A 20,184-nucleotide genomic window follows, 5' to 3' on the forward strand; every position below is an offset into this window, starting at 1 on the left:
ACTTAGGTGACAATTAAAAAAATCCTGTTGGTCTTCATGCATTCCACATAAAGCTCAGACACATTATTTGAGACTCTTTATGTCATCCAGCCAACGAAGTGACAACTTCCTCACAGGTTGTTAAATGCACTTTTTTATAGACACTGCTCATGTTCTTTAGTGATTTATTCTCCTTTGCAACCAAATGTAGTGACTGTGATCCCTGCATGTTGTTCAGGCATTTCTTCCTCATAAAATGACACAAATCCTGCGGGGCAGCTGATACCATCAAAATGTCAGACATTAAGAAACCTCCCATGGTTTCAGCAAACCATGTTTGTCAAGAAAAGTGACTGAAGTCAGATTTTGGAAGTTCTACTCACATCACTCTAGTTGATCTGCATCTACCCTAATGCATTGCAAGGGTGTGCCTGAAATTAAATTACTACTCAGTCTTTCCCAAACTATTCATGTAATAGCAATCTGCTGCTGGATCCAGGTTCATAGCTTGACAGAAGCGCTTGTTAGCCCTGAACCTGATGATGATGATGATAATAACAGTATGACTAGAAAAATATAGAGGAAAATAATACTTCATATCAGATGGGCTCACATAGATTGCAAACAGTAAACAAAAGGGGAAATTATAACCCAGTAATTACATGTTCACAAACAATGATGTTTTCACCATATGTAAACACGTTCCATTTTCACACATAGAAACAAGGTATGATTGCAAAAAAAAATTAGTTTATTTAATAAAAATTGTTGAGAAATACTGAATTTGGTAAAAATATCTGTATCATCCAAACTTACAATCGGGTGACTGAGTAGGCTGGCAAGAATCTTGAAAGAAGTAGTAGCAGACACCCCACTATTAAATGAAAATTATTCAGGAAATGTTTCTGTGTGTTTCCTTTTCCACTTGATTTTTCTACTGGTTTATCTTCATATAGCTATTTTGACTTCACTATTTTTTTGTTCTTTAATTTTGAACTATATTTTATTTGCATATTTTAATTCACAGATGTGCAAAAAGGGCACCCATACCAGTAATGATCTATTTTGCAAACCAGATCTGTAGCAGACAGAAGTTATGATGCTTGCTCTTGAACAACCCACATTCCTGTGTAAGAATACGTTTTAAAGCGCATGTCAGTTCTGGCCCCATGTTTGTGCCCATAGACCACATAACTGTATATATAAAAAGCTGATCAGGCGTGCAATGCGTGGTGTGAGCCATCATGTAGCCACAGTAGAAGCAGAACTGGAATTTCACTCTGCATGCCTGGCAGCGGGGGACAACCAAGCCCATTGCTTTTATACAGATTTGCCATGCGTGATGAAGTAATAATCACTAGCTATATAAAATACATGCTGAATTAATATTTTATGTTGTACAACTTGCTATAATATGCATTCACTTTCAACCCAGAACTTCCTAAAGTATATTAGAAAGGAGGGCCTTTGTATTGATTACTGGGACAGAATTTCTCGCTGGGGCAATCCCGTCCTTGGGTCCCACACACTCCAGCCAGTTTTCCACCAGGCTGAGGTGAAGGTATCATGGTCCAGGAGGCACTTCACAAGCCACAGGACAGTTCAAGATATCAGAGTAATGCAACAAAGCTCCTCTTGTCCCACCACCACTCCAGCTCCAAGAGCTGCGCTTCAGGGCGGACATCTCTGTAATCCTCCTCCCCATAAACACCTCTATAAATAGTGCTTAAAATGTTGTAATGGCCTCATCCATCAACCCAAAAGACGAGGCTTGCTGGCTGTCACAGCTCAAACCTTGTCCCTTCATTGACAAATACAACTGAAAATCAGAAAAATCCCTCTCCGGCCCATGGGACAGGCAGCAATTCCCCTTGTCAGGGAGGGCCCGGCCGGCCCCGCAGCAGAACCCACCCCACAATAACTCTCATTTACTGCCCGCTTATCTGCTTCTGTCTGTTTTTATCTTTCACTAATTAGTTTTTTGCCTTTTTTAAAACCAACATAAGTTGTTTGGGAAAGCCTTTAAAATACCTGAGTGAGTTTCAAAAGACTTTTAGCATGGCAATCTCCAAACACTCCCCAAGTTTTTCACACATTTTTAATATGACCCTCTGTCATGGTATCCCATTTCAATGTTTCAAGAGCTAGAAAGCAAGCAGAAGTCAGGTGTTGTGGTATTTTCTCCACATAAGCTGCCCTCTGAGCATTTTGTTACGTTATTTTTTGCTGACTTTCCGTTCCACAAGCGAAATGGCTCACGTGTGGTGTCCCAGGCCAGGGCGGGTTAGGGAGGGGAAGGTTCACTACAGGGGTCTCAGCCCTTGGGCATCGAAGGGTGTTACTAACAGCAGCATTTCGGGTAGAATTTGATTTTTAGATATTAGCCACGATGTTACAGCAGGGAATGCCTCTCAATGGCCACCAGCTTGGGGTGTCCCCAGCCAGCCTGGCCTGTCAGGGCCTGGCCCCGCCGCCATGCCTCCTCCGAGGGGTGGCGACCTGCCCTGCACAAAAATGGCGGCTGGCTCAGCCCAAGATGGTGGCCCCGCCGGCCATCCGTCTGACCTTTAGCCCTTACTTAGGATGGCGACAGAGCTTTGCAGGGCGGCGCGCCCACAACAAACATGGCCGCCCCAGCCAGGGGTGTTCCCTGCCCCTACCAAAAATGTCGTCGCGGGGCGGTGCCGCGGGACGGGGAGGCGGGGCGGGGGGGCGCGCCCGCCGCCGAACCGGAAGTGGCGCGCTGCCTCCGCCAGCTGGTTGTCATTTCGTGCGGCAGCTCGGTCCGGAGGAGACGGGGCTCGGCAGCGGCCGGGCGGGGAGGAGGAGGAGAAGAAGGAGGAGGAGGGAGGCACCGGCTGCGGCACCGAGGCAGGAAGCGGCGGCCGCTGGGGGGGTGGGGGGAGGGGAAGGAGACAGAAAAAAACAAAAAGAAAAAAGAAGCAAAACAAGGCGGCGGCAGCAGCGGAGGCTTCGTCGCGGCCAGGCTCGCCGGCTACTGAAGCGCCTCCCGACTCCCCGGAGCCGGTGTCGCGGCAGCCCTTCCCCCTCCCGGCAGCAGCGTCCCCCGCGGCGACCCTCCCGGCGCCCGGCCGGTTTACATGAGGGGGAAGGAAGCGCGCCTGGAGCCCAGAAGACGCGCAGCAGGGGAAGGACTGCTCCGAGGAGCCGCCGCCGGACCCCGCGTCCTGGTTAGTCCGCCGGGCCCCCCCTCCGCGGCGCCCAGCGGCCGAGACCCTGTCCCGTAATCTCCGGGCGATTTGGGAGAACCGGTTAAACACCTTCCATGGGGGAGAGAGGAGCCCGGCCCCCCGCCGCCTGCACCTTCCCCTCCCTGCCGGAGGCTGCTCCTCTCCTGAGGTAAAAAAAAATAAATATCTCCCTCCTGCCTTCCCCCCGACAACAGGACTCTTGCGAGGGAGGGGGGACACCGCGGAGGGCACCCCAGAGAGAGCCGGGGCCTGGCGAGCCCAGCCCGCCCCGCTGGATGCCGAGTCCCTGAGGAGTGAGGCGGACCCGCGTATCCACCCGGCCCCGCAGCCAGGCTCTGCGGGGAACCCGCCGATCTCGGTGGAAGGAGGTGAACCCCGCACCAGAAACCACCCTCCCGGCAGCCGTGAGAGCAAGGAAAGAAAAAAAAACCACCCGTCCTTCCCCCTCCTCCTGCACAACTCCCCTCCCTTCCCTTTTCCCGAACGCTGAATGCTGATTTCTGAGATGAAAATCTTCCTCTCTGGACAGCCGGGACTCATATGAAGGACACGCAAATACTGGATCATAAATAAGAAGCGAGTCTGGCGAGCTCAGAAACCCAGCCCAAAAGGAGCAGCATCAAGAATCCACCCTTCTCCTGCACAACTCACTCCCCACCCAACACACAGAGAATACTAATTTCCTGAGATAAGATCTTACCCCTTTAAACAACCACACACACACAGTGTGTATTATTACTAAATATAATAGGTTAAACCCAGCAGCACGGGAAAAAGCCTCTTCTGTAACTCACTCCCCCTTTTCACCCTTCTGAATGCTGAGATCTTGAGGTAAATTTTTCCTTTACCCACAGCAAAGACTCTTTTTGAACAGGACACAAATATATATTAGATTATAGAGATGTATTAAATTATTCCAGATTTAAATCTATTTTTTGCTGCCAAGGGGTCAGGGGACCAGACGTCATTGTATATATATTTTTTTTTTTCCTCCCTCTTAACTCATTTATGGGCGAGTCAAGGCTGCTGAGGAGGAAAAAAACAGGATAGTTAGAATCTCTTTATTCTCCAGAAGCTTTTTCTCTCATTGCTGTGCATTTCCTTTAGAAAAAGGAAACCTCTTATTTTGTGAACCAAAGATTTATTTTTTTTCCCTTCCTCCTGGCCAAAGGAAGGAAACGGACACAAATTGACACATTTAAATAGTTGAAGAGATATCTATCTTTTGCAAAAAAAAAAAAAAAGAAAACAAACATCTTTATCCAAATCTGAAACAAATAGCGTGGAGGGAGAAACTGGAATATCTAGCTAAAAACAGGATTCTTACTAATCTCGCCTCAGAGGAGGACGAGGTAAACACTAAACATCAACTTGTTCTTACAGGGAGGATTCAAACCCTAAATATAATAAATGGGGGATTACGGGTTTGGAGTGTTAGTACAAAACAACACTGGAAATAAGTCAGCTTTTCCAGTCAGATTTCATCCACATCTGCAGCCTCCACACCATCATCAAAATGCAACCCCCAGCCCTGCTGCTTTTATAAATAATAACACAGCTGCCAATGGCAGTAGTGCTGGGTCAGCTTGGCTCTTTCCTGCTCCAGCTGCCCATAATATTCAGGATGAGATTCTGGGGTCAGAAAAATCTAAAACTCAGCAACAGGAAAAGCAAGAGTCCCTAGAAAAACAGCAGCTTTCCCCTGGTCAAAGTCAGGAAGCAGGCATGCTCTCTGAACCTGAGAAAGCTAAAACTGAAGAAAACCAGGGCGATAATTCTTCAGAGAACGGCAATGGAAAGGAGAAAATAAGAATAGAATCGCCGGTGTTAACAGGATTTGATTATCAAGAGGCTTCGGGGCTAGGTACTTCAACGCAGCCCCTGACATCCACTGCATCTTCTCTGACCGGTTTTAGTAACTGGTCTGCAGCTATAGCTCCTTCTTCTTCTACAATAATCAATGAAGATGCAAGTTTTTTTCACCAGGGAGGGGTCCCTACTGCCTCAGCTAACAATGGTGCTCTGCTGTTTCAGAATTTTCCACATCACGTCAGCCCTGGCTTTGGTGGTAGCTTTTCCCCCCAAATTGGACCCCTCTCTCAACACCACCCTCATCACCCCCATTTTCAGCATCATCACAATCAGCATCAGCAACAGAGGAGGTCTCCTGCAAGTCCTCATCCACCTCCATTCACACATAGAAATGCTGCTTTTAATCAATTGCCTCATTTGGCTAATAATCTTAATAAGCCACCTTCTCCATGGAGCAGCTACCAAAGTCCATCGCCTACACCATCTTCATGGAGCCCTGGTGGCGGTGGATATGGTGGGTGGGGTGGGTCCCAAGGTCGAGACCACCGCAGGGGACTGAACGGAGGGATAACACCCCTGAACTCCATCTCACCCTTAAAGAAGAATTTTGCAAGTAATCATATCCAGTTGCAGAAATATGCTCGACCCAGCTCAGCCTTTGCTCCGAAATCGTGGATGGAAGACAGTTTGAACAGAGCTGACAACATTTTTCCTTTTCAGGTGAGCATACTCTGTTATAGCTGTAAGGAAAATAACATGTAAGTGCATTAAATGCCCTAGAAAGGGTCGGGGGTTTGAAGACTACAGTCTGATTGTATGAATTCTGTGCTTGCAACTAAACAAAAAAATAATATATGGCTACCTTAAAATGTCATAGTGTGAATTATACTCCGAGCGGTGAATCATGAGGTTTTTTGGACAGTGGTAGTCATGTAAATATCTGTTGCCCACCAGACATCTGTATTAGCTGGTTTCCTTCAGCGTAGTACTTGTACACATTCAGAAATAGCCGATGAACAAATTTAGTTACAAGTAGCAAGTATATCTACACAAAGGACTAAGGAAAAAAAAAAGTGCTGCCTGATGAAGTATGAAAGATCTGAGGCCTTTTAAAGTATTTGAGCATGTACCACGTCTAAGAAAAAGTATTAAGCGATTGTATTTTGTTTTACAGTATCATACGGACTTGTCGTGCAACATAATTTATGTAGTATTTTGTAGGACTTTTTGGAAACTTTGAATTTTTTACATGATGCTAATCAACGCAGTTTGCTTTCCTCAGTAATGGCAGCAAATTTTGGTTACGGGCCATCACCAAAAATAAATGTGGACAAGTTTCAGTTGTTGGTCTCCTTTATTTTAATGTGGCCTTATCCTGGCAGGAGACAGGTTGTCTGGCAGCTTAACCTCTCCTTCTAGGCTGACTTTTTATGAATTTGAAAAGAACTGTATAATATCAAACCTAATTTGCAGTAAAAATTAAAACAGAAGTTTTAATTGCTGACTGCTAGTTAAACCGAGCTTTTATGTGTGTGTGCCTTTTGTTAAACTCCTTTAGGGTGAATCCAAAAACCTAAGAGTTCTTTTACATTTAGTGGGCTGTTTTTCAAGATCTTCAAATAAGTGCAAAAGTAAAAATTTCAAAATGCTTGCAGTCTCCCTAGCCGTGCTGTAAGAACCAAGGTGACCTACTTTAAAATAATTTGAAAGATCTGTAGATTAAAAACCGTGTAATACGTATCATGTTATAAGCCACCCTAAAGAGATATATTTAATTATGATTTTGTGGATTCAGACTTAGAAACAGATCGGTTCTTTGTAAACTATTGAATTTGTGTTTGGTTTGCAGGGGCTGCCGATGCAGCCTTCTGACAACAGAGCAGCTGCTGGCAATAACTTTCCATTAGAGACCTTTTTTCTACTGCAGAGCGACTTACTGGTTCAATATTAGGTAGAACCCTTGTAAATTTAGAATGCATAGTAATAATTGATTTTAATGCCAGGATTTGTAATTAATATAATGAACCTGTGTCCAGCATACCAAATTTATACCCTGACACCATTAGAAAAAGGGACACAGCTGGAGTCGGTCTTTTTTCAGCCTCGCTGCAGTGAGACTTGGCTCACGGTTTAGTTCATTCTGTACCCTGACACATAGCTGATGTTCGGAGTGACAGAATGAGATCAAGTGCGTCCTTGCTGCTGTGTATAAGGTCCAAATATATAGGCAGTGAGAGAAATGTGCTTGGAAAGGGAAATTTCAGGAAACTGGCAAAGTCAGCCTTGACTTCTGGCTTGTGTTCCAAACATAAAATATCAGACACACGTATTTTGATCAGGGTAAAGAAATAATTTTTGTGTAGCATGTTGTTATCTGTTTACATAAACACTAAGATGAAGCTGTACATGTCAAGACCAAGTCTGACACTTCTTCATGCCAAGAAAAGGAAAGTGTTGGAGTGAAGTACTTTCCAGTCTGTTACTATCACTTCTGTGAAGAAAAGGGCAGGGCAGCAAAACAGGACTTCAGCACTGCAGACCTAGAAAGATGCTGATTAATTTTGAAGCCATCTTGGACAACTGCTTTTTATAACTTTTTTTTTTTTTGTGGTATAAAACCTTTAGCTCCGTTGGTCACTTAGTCTTTTGTATGTTGAAAACATACTGAATTTTTGAATCGCTGGAAACTAATGATGGAAAATTTGACCTTTGATGTCTTTTTATTTTTTTCTTGATTATGCTGGTGGTATGCTTGACTCAAAGCAGAAATAAGGAGTTTTGCTCATTGTATGTTTGTGTTCATGCATATATATACGAAGTATCCTTGATGATGCAATCATGTACTGGACAAGGCTATTTTGTTACTGGAATCTTCTTAGATTCCTATTTAGGAAATAATTGAAAGCTGTCTTTGCTGCAGCGACATAATGGAGTCATTTGATACAACTCTCCCTTTCATTTAATATTTATGTTTTGCTGCTTAAATCATTAACAAGTGTTGCTGCAATCTAGTGAAAATTAGTTTCTTTAGAAGGCAAGGTGTAAACCAGCAATTGCAAATATTTGGGGATCACTTTTTTTTTTTCTCTCAAAGGTTGTCTCTACTCCAAAGCTTGGTGAAACACAGAAGTCTGTGTTTTGATGGAAATCTTAGGGTAACCGAGTGTAAGTGCATGTTTCCTCTTCGGAGAGGACAACATTGCATAATGTCCCTATAAGCCACTAATGTGAACTACTGCTCACTTCAAATCTTTCTGCCCATGGCCCTTAGAGGCTTGTGATGAAGTGGGCATTCCAAACGGTGCAGATAAGAGGAAAATACTGTGATGATCTGTTTGATAACCTTGCAATTTGAGGATTGCTTGCTTGGTGTTGAGAGCTGCATGCAAAACATTATGCTTTTTTTGTTATAAGTGTTTTTCATTTGGAATTCTGTCTTGTAACATTTCAGAAGTAGCATGTCTGTAGGAACCTCTTGTTGCAGAGATGGAACTGGAAGCAAGGTCAGAGAAGACTGTTACCAGATCTGTTAATGAAATTAAGTTTAGATATTGTGCTTTAGCCACTGGGCAGGCTTCCCTCTTCAAAGATCTTTTGAAAGGAGAAAAGCCATTGTTCTTTGTGCGTTCATTTGAAAAGGAAATGGTCTCCAAACCAAAAAATGGTTCCTGAATAAAAAATAAAAAAAAAAAATAATTGAGTCTTTTGGATACAAGAGCCTTCCCTGAGAATGAATAAATGAAAAGGCTCTGACTGTGACTATTGCATCTTACAAAGTTACTGATTTTTTAAATAATTCCTTCTACTTCTTTCCCAGCAGCACTGACAGACGGAGTGCTCAGTAATAGCATTTTACTGCAGCAGTGCCCTCAAGATTGTTTTGGCTTTCCTTTTGCTGTGTACTTGCACTTCCTCATGAGAGTGGAACATCCTGCCTGTTATGCAATGCATAAATCTTGCTTTGATAGGCATTTCCAGGTTTCCAGATCTCATCTTCAAATGCGTGACAATGTTTTTAAAATTGGTCTTTGAAGGGACAAGCAAGTTAAGCAATAGTGTTCAGCTTTCTGTAAAAATGCTTAAAAATAATTTATGTTTCTTCCTGGAATCAGGCTTGAAAATAACTGCCCATTTCAAAGAATTTTGTACATGAGAGCAGTTCATTATATCCACTTGTTCAAAATGTTTTTTCCTTTCTTCTACAGTGGCTAGTTTCCAGGTATATAACCCCTTCCAAATCCATTGAGGGTCTGTGCCAGAGAGACTTTCTCTTTCCCCCAGGCAGATATGGAATGTTTGAGAAAACACATACGTGATTTCAGAATGTGTTTTAATTCTGAGCTATACGTCATGATTTGTTTGCCCATAGAAATGGGTTGATTTAATAAGTGCATTAAACAATCTCATGGGGAACTGGAATTAAAAAATAACCTCTTGAACGCATTTGTTAAGCCTTCCTCTTGAAGGAATTTTGCAAATAAATTTCTTTACCATGCCTCTTTATTTAATATTTGCTCTTTGTTTTTGAGAAACCTTTTCATAAATTGTGATGGCTGGTTGCATAAAATGAGGCGACTTGTTTTGCAGAAAGTTTTGCAGAATTTTTTTTTTATTCTAGCAGCAGCGATTATTCCAAGAAATTTCAAGCTATCATTTTAAAATAGAATAATAAATACTTGAAGTATTTATTCTACTATTTCTATTTATTCCAATTGAAGGTGGATTTTTAAATGTCTGTTCATCCATTTTTCTATAACTACATCAGCTGTGTAGTAATTAGTGTTTTGTATGCTGTTCCCCACAGCTACTGATCTGTGGAATTAGAAGCACTCTAATGTGGTATGACATGCACAAGTTAAGTACTGTGGAAGTTAGCACTGTTCTTGTTTTATAAACTTACTACTGACGTTAATACTCCGGCTTTGGCCCTCCTGTGTGTTTTTGACCTCAGGGTTTCTTTTTAAAGAGAGCTTTTGTTAGAAGCTATTTGAATTATGTTTGTATTTTCCTAAGATTAAAAGGAGTACTCTTATTAAGCATTTTGCTTTGAAAATTGCAGACTTAGCAGCCCAGCACAAAGATGTGGAAAATAATTTCTAGAAGATACATAAAAAACTTAATATGTGGCTAAAATAGAATCAGACATGTTACTGGAAATTTTTATAAAGGTCTGTAATTTCTAATGCTTAAAAAAAAAAAAGTTCAAGTTTGACTAAACCAGAAGTGCTCCCTCCCAAAAAAACTCCTATGTTATGCGTCACTTAACTTTTCCAGCTTTTTCTTATTGTTCCCCGATGAAGCTATAGAAGATGATCAGGGCAGCATACAGCAACATCCTTTCAGGAAAAACCTGTTTATTCAAAGCCTTTAATTCACTGGATGCTGGACTGGGAGCTGGAATACAGCATTCACAGGGTGGTGGGAAGGAGGAGAAGCTTACCCAGAAGCATAATCAAGTCCAAATTTGCTTCGCAATTAAAAGAAAAATGTGGAACCTGTATTTAGTACCTACAATATTACCTCTCCCTACACGCTTTACTTTGCCTGAGACGCAAGGCTTTTTAATTGTGGGAAATGCGTCCAGGGTTTCAGAAAATTTCAGGCTTCCTGTGCTATAATGAGGGTAGCAAACGTAGTTGTTTTATAATTTTCACAAGTATTCTGGTTTGACAAAGATTTAAATATATAAAATAAGCCCCAGTTTTACAGCTACACCTACTCTGTAAATACTGCTTAATCACCTTCAATAAAATGCTTAACGCAATGGCATGCTTTGCATTATTATTGATGCCTTGGTCTTCAGAGAAATCATATTTTATAAGATTAGGCACAGCCTTAGCTACCAGCCAGTGCTCATACCTTGCCAGGCTTTACTTTTTGTACAGTTTGGGTTTTTAGCATCGGGAGGCCCATCGTGGGAAGCACTGAATAGAAACTCTCAGGTTCTGGAATCTTAATTGTTCAGGTGATGATACTGCTGTGGGTGCAGATTAAATATAATGAAGCTGCACTTTAATAGTTAAGTTAGATGCACATTTTTCTGATGCGCAAGAGAATTTAGGTAGGTAATTTTAAAATGCAAAGTATGATCTTCTTTTTGGAATGAAATGTCTTTGGACTTTCAAAAATAGAATTGGAATAGGAATTAGAACTTAGTGATTTACTATGTACAAATGGCTCCATTTTTTACAAGACATAGTCTTGTAAAACATAAAATAGTCTGTCTGGGTGCTAGTGGGGAAACCACTGTAGTCACGGAGGTGAAGTGGTTGCCCATACTGTATGAATCCAATGCCAAAGTTGTGACTTGAAGCCCTGAGTTCTACTCTCTATGCTTTAACAACGAGATTGCAGTATTATGAGTACTCTACATACTTACAAATGATTTCTCAAAAGTAGGAGAATTGGAATAACTTTATTTTTTCTGTAGAGAGAGCTGGCCAGTGTATAGCTCAAAACTGTTGTTTGCTGTTGTAGAATATTTAGAGTCTTGATAGCTCTCTCTTAACCAGATCCGCTAGCTGTCACCTCTTCTATGTTATTGTGAAAACAATACTGCTTATTCAAAATTATGTTTAATGAATGTCTTTTGAAATGTGAGCTAACATTTTAAACATAGTCGTGTATTAAGACTGCAGTTTGGTTTCTTTCTTTTTGGTTGGATTTTTGTTGTTGTGGCGTTGTGTTCAACCTGATGTCTTTCTGTCTCAGTTCTGTTTCCCAGGGATAAGTGTGTGTGTGAGCCCTTTGAGCCCTCTGATAAAGCAAAATTTTAGATGCCCTAAACAAACTTGAGTAAGGCCAAGTTCTTGTGATCAACCTGGGTAAATAATAGCAGGCTGTAGTTAATTTATTTTTTTACTGAAGTCTACATACTCTGCTTTATTCCATGGTAGTGATTACCCCTATATCTTTTCTTTATAAATAAAGAAGTATACAGTAAGCAGTCCAGCTCAATGGAAAGCATTGTAACTTTGTGAACTGATCCATTAAAAACACCACCACATTGTTATTAATTCTCTGTACGTGAAGTCTCTTGAAGAAAACATCACTTTTTTCCTAAGTACAGCATGGCCTTCTTGCTTTCTAAATCATAACTAACGTGTATCTGAGAATAGCTCACATTTAGTTGCCAGTTAATGATCAATATCTTAACTGTTACAGCTTTTTTTGATGTTATGGCATTAAATGTATAGTTTCACATTTCTTTAGTAATGCGGCCGCTACCACTAACCTGTCGTCAGTCTTTATTTTTATGTTAGGTATATGATACATATATATATTTAAAATATAATGTGTTTTTGATAAAATGTGCTGGCCATCTTGGAAGTTAAGGCTGAGAATAAAAGGCCTTTAAATCCTATAAAAATTCTAAAAAATTACCAATGGTGACTTTTTCTACTAGTGTGGGCCCTTTCAGTATCAGGACAAGTAGTCAACTAAATTATCATAGAATCATAGAATCTTCATGGTTGGAAAGGACCTTTGAGATCCTCGAGTCCAACCAAACAACCTACAATCTCTGCCACTAGAGCATGCCCTGAAGTGCCACATCTAGACGTTTCTTAAATACCTCTAGGGATGGTGACTCAACCACCTCCCTGGGCAGGCTGTTCCAGTGCCTGACCACTCTTGCAGTAAAGTAATTCTTCCCAATATCTAACCTAAACCTCCCCTGCCGCAACTTGAGACCATTTCCTCTGGTCCTGTCATTATACACCTGGGAGAAGAGGCCAACACCCACCTCTCTACACCCTCCGTTCAGGGAGTTGTAGAGGGCAATGAGGTCTCCCCTCAGCCCCCTCTTCTCCGAGCTAAACGTGCCCAGCTCCCTCAGCCTCTCCTCAAATGACCTGGCCTCCAGACCCCTCACCAGCCTGGTAGCTCTCCTCTGGACACGCTCCAGCACTTCAATGTCCCTCTTGTACAGAGGGGCCCAGGACTGAATACAGTACTCGAGGTGAGGCCTCACCAGTGCCGAGTACAGGGGCACGATCGCTTCCCTGCTCCTGCTGGCCACGCTATTCCTGATACAAGCCAGAATTAATGGAGTTCTTTTATAGTATGCACTGCGCAAATCTCTGAACCAGTTGAGCATGGCATTTTGCCTGGTCTTTATTTAGGACATACGTGACTGACGACTTTTCATGGGATAGATGTGTACAGGTTTACTTATATACCAAGTTCTCGAATTACTCTGCATTTCCAGAGAGGTGGACTGCTGCATTCATTTCAGGAATATATCCAAATTCAATGTAACAATAGTAGTGGCTCTTAGTGTTGTGCTTAACTTGGTTTGTTGTCTTCTAATTAATAAGCAGAGACATGGAAGAGCAAACTGTTTCAAACAATCCAGGAATAAGACTGATCTTCCCAAGGGTGTTGAGGCTGGGGCAATTCAGTGCCATTAGACGATTGGATATGCTATAAGCACAGAGACCTTTTGTTGGAAAGATAGGCAAGAAATAGGTAGTAAGGTATGAGCATTTTGAGGGTGCTCTAGCCTATGGCAATCTTCTCCATTGCTATAACACGTTACTGGAACCACTGGAGAGTGCGCGTATGAATGTGGGCCACATTTTAGCCAGTCCTACTTTTTATGAGATTGCTAACAGCTGCAGGTAGGAATATGACTGGTTAATCTTTTGTATTGGTGCACAGGGTCATGTTTTAAAATGTTTGCAGTACAATGAAGAGCTTATTGACCTTATACTGCAAAAGTGACAGCTAGCTGCTTCACTCAGAAGGGGAAACTTATAAACTCACCACAAAAAGCTTCCATTGGAGAATGTGGTGTCCCTGTCAGCTAACCGGTTCAATTCCATGTTTTTTTCTCAAATGCTTAAACTCTGTGTTCTCAACGCTAAAAACTTACCATTGCAGCAAAACCCCTTCTTCGCTACTGTAGCTCAACCCAACATAACACAGACATTTTAGAGAAGAGACCATCATCAGGCTCATGCATTCCAGCACATGCACAGCACAATAAACTAGAAATTACTCAGCCTGGGTTTCTTCCTTCATGTCTCTTAGACAACTGAAATGTTAGGTGCCATAAATTTAACAAAGACAACAAGACTTGGAGCTACTGAGGTTCTGCACTTTCTGAAATAAGAATTTTGTTCATGGGTTGGAGTTGAGGTTAATTCCACACAGAGAAACACGATACAGAGGAACACAATGCCTTTCCTAGTGAAAGGCAGAATGGAAGAAGGAGTAGCTACTGAGGGATGTCAGGTTTTCAGAAAATGCTCCCACCAGTGTTTTGGGCTATTTTTGTCATGTTGTGAGGTCTGCTGAAAGTGTAGAGATTTTTTTCTGTCATTCATTCCTGAGTTACACAGATGTTGGATCTTAATGGGTCCAGGATGCAGATCCAAGGGCTTTTACTCAATCCTGGTAAGGTATTTTAGTGTAACTAGAGTTTGAAATAGTTATGAACTACTAATGTATAAACCAAAACAATAAACTAAATACCACCAGGAAAGCAAGAAACCAGTAGGAAACATGTGAAAGTAAAACACAGGATTTAAGACTTTAAGTGCTTGTGATAGTTTCTCTAAGGTGCCTTAAGTACCTTGTAATATTAATGACCAAGGAAATAAATACTGTGGGGAGACAAGGCAGCACTATGCTTTTTATAGCAAATTTGATATTGGGATAGACTAATAAAGCAAATGGTTCCCAGCCCTGATCTTTCTAATGCTATTTGAAATGCAGCACATCCGGGTAGAAATACTTCATGTGTTCTGTGTCTGTAATAAACCGTTCTGAAGAGAGGAAAAATACCAGAAAATCTCGTTGGAAAATAGTCTTTTGAGTGGTCAGAATGTAACTTAGGAACTTGGAAATGGATCAGGACTCTGGGAGCTAGTGGATTCCTGCTCTTAAAATAGTATTAGGTGTTTAAAGTCCAAGATGACTGATGAGTGTCTGATATAAAGAATGCCTCTTGCAGCACTGCAATCAATACGACTTTAGTACTTCATCACTGGAAGTAAAGGACATTATAACTTGATACACAACAGTCTTTGTGCAGTACCGTTTTTTGCTTCACCGCTGGTTTTAAAAATGATCAAAGCTGGATCTGTATGCTTTGGAGAAATTTCAGCTTCGCAGCTAGACTTAGGGACAAAAAAATATATATTCACTGCTGTAATAACAACAGTTGTAGAGAAGCAGTTTAGAGCAAATGTCTGTCTTGAATTGCTCACATTTTGCTCTCTTATTTGAACAGATGCTTTCCATGCTTGATCTCAGTTCAGAGGTGACTCCCTTAGAACATGAATAAGAGAAAATCTTTAGAACTGATGTTAATTTTGGACACAGAAAAATTAAATTCAAGGTGGATTAATACAATTGTATAAAATTCTATCCAGGTGTTTCTACAAATGTCCAAATGTATAAATACATAGATAACATGGATAGGTGAATAATTTTGGGAACGAGAGTGATATTTTGCCTCCATTAGTGACCTTTCATGATACTATAAAGATTTCAAAGTTTATATATAATTTCAGTTATTCCGAATTTACTAATTAAAATAATACAGTGCTGGGATATTTTATGTTGTCTTACACTAATGTAGTGTCAGATTTGTACGATGTTGAATTTATTGTTTTAGTTGGGAAAGTCTGAACCATACATGTGTTAGATGATGGCTCTGGTTAATATGAAGGAGAAATTTTTGGTAAGTATACGTCAAATGGCTTGAGATAATGAAACGCTAAGGTACACACGACATCTTGCCTCACATTTGTTGAGTCCTCCTTCAATTCTAGTGATGCTTGTAATACCAAACTTGTAAAGTCAGGGAATTAAAAATCAGAGCTAAGTAGTCACCTAGTAAACCAGACTATTTGGAACACTGCTGCTTCTATGGAATACTTTATAATTATGCAGAATTTGAACTGACTGTGCAGATTTAGATTATTTAAGTTGCTGGAGTAGTAGTTTAGGTGAAGGAAATTCTATGTGTTTCTGGAATTTAGATGGTCTTAAATTCGGGCAGAAATACCTATTTTATGATTTCTCCTTGCAATTCTGTCTCCCAGGATATGATCTTTACTTCCTAACTCTGAAATTATTTTTAACAAATTTTAACTGTATAACAGGGAATATAAACTAAATATTGAATTGGGGTTCTCAAATGATCAGTTATGATAAATACGGATCAGATTCATATTTAACAATATTCTGAATTTTAATATTCCTATATCAGGCTGACTTGAGTGGTGTGTTTTTGCTTAATTCTGCTGTAGTAATGTATAACCAAACTGAAGTTTTTATGTTTCAGATGGTATTGTTTAACACTGTATGTTGCCTAAACTGGCTTTGTTTGTATTTGCTTGCAGGATCGCACAAGGACTTTTGACATGCATTCACTGGAGAACTCGCTAATTGACATAATGAGAGCTGAAAATGATTCACTGAAAGGTAAATTTAGAAAGAGACTTATTTCCTGCAGTAAATAATTGGGAAGACATGCTTACTTAGAGTAAGAAACTTCAGTTTTGGTTAGGAAAAGTAAAGTTACATTGTGCACCTAATGCATGTCCGTCAGCTTGGGTAGGCCTCCTTTCTTTCAGTTGTCTCTAGATGAAGCTATTGCAACACATGAGCACTTGAGTGTGTTTTGTCTTTATACAAAACAATGCGAAACACAAACATAAGCTGATCTTTTGTGTAAGTTGCCAGTGTTGTTTTTAATAGATACAATGTGTGCAGCCTGTAAAAATGATCAACTTCAGGAATCTTGTGCAGCTCAGGGAGACGTAACTTTTTGCTAAATAGTATTTTCCTGCTGAAGTCATAGTTTTTTCTGTCTTGGGGAAGAATGAGGTTTAACCTATGTCATTTTGAGAAGAACACTGAGTATTTCATCACAATTTTTTTTTAATTCTTTACCTGTCTTTTTTTTGCTGCTTTGAATTGCAGAATTTGTATCATTGGAAAAGTGGGTTGAACTGACTTGCAGTTAGGATTTATCTCTCTCTTTTCTTTTTTTCCTTGGTTTTTTTATTTTTTTTTGCAAAGGTAATCTTTCTTTGAAAATACCTCAACTTAGAAAATATTAAAAGCATTGTCTGCATATTTTATCTAAACCTGAATAGAAACTTCTAATGGTAGACAATTCAGAAGTCTAGTTTCTTATTTTTGTTCTGTATAGTGAGTAATCTGTTTCAGTTTGATGGTTACTTGTATAAGTAGTCAAACTCTTGCTTATGCTCATTCAGTTTTGTTACCAGTAATGAGACCACTAAAAAACCCAAACCTGCTATTTGTGGTTTCTGAAAGTGAATTTCTTTCGATACCAAGGCTTGTGGTGTTAATGAAATCTGAGTTGTTTTAATAGTGATTCTTGCTCAGAAGAACAACCTTTGATAAACTGGCAATAACTAGCATTTGTTGCACTCACCATGGTCTGAAATGCAGCTCACGTTTTGTAGCCCCAGTACTGAGCAGTAATTCAAGGTGATGAGAAACACCAAGAAATACACTTTCCTATTGAAATGACAAGGAGAGCTTCATGTAGACAAAAGTAATGCCAAATAAATTAAAAAACCAAAATACATTCCCTCCTTATGTAGCGGGGCCCAGGCTTTTATTAATAACAAGTAGTAATAGCTTTCGTTTGTTTTATATGCTGTCTGGCAACATCCTATGCCCCCAGCATTGTATACTGTGCCAGGAATCAGGGGCCCTTCCTTGACTGCAGCACCTGATATTTGCTCTGAGACCTTCTATTCAACTGTCAGGCAGGCCCAGCTCAGGTTTTATCTTCTGAAATCTGGCGAGATAACAACCCAAGGTGACAAGGCTGTAGAACAGATAAAATTTCCCTTTAAATTTGAATTTAACTAAGTCAGATTCGTATGTATTTATATTCAATAACTAAACAAGGGTAGTTCTGTACAGTAGTACGATTTTTAGTTTAAATGCTTTGAGAAGATTCTGTGCAATTCAAATCAATTTTTTTAGTGCTTGCCATGTTTTAAGAATGTTGGAATAAGTGTGTCAGCAAAGGATACGTATAGTTCTGATACACCTTAATTCCTGCTTGAGCTTAATTGCTAATCCCCTCTGCAGAGTCATCTATGGTTTGTCTGAAGTTTTGTGTGTGTTGTATCATGATGATTGAAACACAGTAATATCAGTCAGGTATTGTTCTGGGAATTATTTCTTAAGTCCTTTATAAATTGTTCTGTTTCACGGTTAATAGTTACAAAACTATAAAGAAAAAGCCTCAAAACTGAGATGAAAAATTTAAGTGATCCTACGTGAAATTCTTTGTTTGAATTTTCATTTTTCAAGGATTTCCTCAGCAAAAACATTAAGTTTGCTTATAGTGAAATATGCGGTATGCTGAATTTGACTGCTGCTTATCTAGGATAGCATACAGTCACTTAGTTGCTGTAATATACTTAAGAATGGATCTTTATTCAAACGAGCGTCAACTGTGTTGTGGTAATGCTGCAGTGATCATCCGTAAGTAGGACGGGCTTTGTAAGGAGAGGAAATACCTTTAGTTAAACCGACTGATACAGCTGGAAAAAAATTGTAACTTGATGGTACAAAACCTATTTCAAGTCAAGTCTTAAAAAGGGTTCATGTGATCACAAGCCTTTTGTGGCTTTTTTTCTATCTGTATCAGTTGGTGCGTGATTATATCTTAACACAGATTTTGTCTCTCTCCTGTTTTCACTCTTCTTGCTGATCTTTATTTAAGCTGATTGAAGGGAATCTTTAAAAAAATTCCTTGGATCTAGAAATCTTAAAATATGACAAATTATGGTTGTCAGTTTAAATCTTGCTTGCCATTTCAGACACCTGCAGTTAAATACACAGATCCATAAAAAGTTTTTTGTTTTGCGTTTTAAATGGATTAATCAGTGCGTAGAGTCCTTTTAAACTAAAGTTGGATAGTCTAAGAAAGGAAAAGCTTATGGGTTTGAGACTTTAAAAATAGCCTGGGCAAGACACTAATAAAACATACTGTAGAGAGCAATCTCAGAATGGCATGGAAATAATTTAGATGATCTAATAGGTCTCGCTACTATCTTGTGAGTCTTTGAGAGGCTTTAACATTGACTCAACATGATTTTAGTGTTTAACACTAACACCACTCCCTTTTATATTATAATGGACTTCAAGAGAAAGAGGTACTATGTTAAAATATACATTCAAAACAACTTAAAGAGTATGGACATGGTAATACATACGAGTCACAGTTTGTAACCCGCTGTCTCTTGGAAATAATTTCTGTCTTTAAATGGTATATGTTCAGAGCAGTAGGTTTTGGATCTTGTAATAAAATTGTAAGTAGGAATTCTTCAAAATTTAACAGAATTCATTGACAGTGTGTACTTTCTTGACTGAGGTGATTAGGCTGTGCTAGCCTTGGATTTCTTTAGGACAGTAATAATTATGTTCTTGGGTTGTCTTGATATATGAAATAAATAGGATTTCCTGCATGAGGTTCCAAGGTGAATCTTAAGTATCATTGATTCAGGACATTCAATATTACCTTTTAATGCTTTTGATAGGCATTTTACCATTTCCCCCCCCCCGGCTTTTTTAAGGTATATTTTTATCCCTGCCCAAATCCTCTTCCTTTGCTGAGCAGCTGCCATTTCAATATGTTATTTTTACCCACACGAATGAGTGTGCTGCATGCTGCATAGCCAATGACAGCCTGCAGAAGCCTTTCCCTGGAGACTAATTGCATCTTCTTTACAATGTATTCAGCCTTCGTGAGCTGAGCCTGGGATCCAGAGGCTGATTTTTGAATCTGGGTCTTCCAGATGGCAATTTGAGCATTACTGTAATAGTAGTAGATTGACTAAATATTTCCTTGTTAAGTGACACTGAAATGTCTTTAAATACTTTATAACTGCAGACTGTTTTATTACTGAAATATCCTATGGTTCTGTTCAGAATATAAATTTATTGCCTGGAAATTACGCAAGGTGAAAGGGATTAAGGAAGCAGGCCAGTACATCTGCCTCTAGCACTGCAAAGCACTCCTGTAAAATTTGGGTGTAAATAGCTCAGTATCTGCATGAATGCTGTGAGTCTCAAATGCTAATAGTCTCTAAAGATTAAATGTACTTGTGTACAAAAAGGAAGGGTTTAGAAGTAGCGTAGGGTCAGAATATACATACAGACGCTGGGAGAGAGA

At 40.0% G+C, this 20,184-nt stretch overlaps 1 protein-coding gene across 2 annotated transcripts in view; it reads left to right on the forward strand.

Moving 5' to 3' along the window:
* Positions 1–4,007: 4,007 nt before the first annotated feature.
* The window catches only part of CPEB4 (cytoplasmic polyadenylation element binding protein 4), a 43,954-nt gene continuing 27,777 nt past the window's right edge, over positions 4,008–20,184 (forward strand). For both annotated transcript variants that reach the window (XM_074604576.1, XM_074604577.1), the window contains exons 1-2: positions 4,008–5,723; positions 16,358–16,439. In XM_074604576.1, the coding sequence (XP_074460677.1) occupies positions 4,602–5,723; positions 16,358–16,439 (1,204 nt within the window). In that variant the 5' untranslated portion in view covers positions 4,008–4,601. The remainder of the gene's footprint in view (positions 5,724–16,357; positions 16,440–20,184) is intronic.

The sequence above is a fragment of the Larus michahellis genome, chromosome 11, assembly GCF_964199755.1.
Source record: "Larus michahellis chromosome 11, bLarMic1.1, whole genome shotgun sequence".
Classification (NCBI taxonomy): domain Eukaryota; kingdom Metazoa; phylum Chordata; class Aves; order Charadriiformes; family Laridae; genus Larus; species Larus michahellis.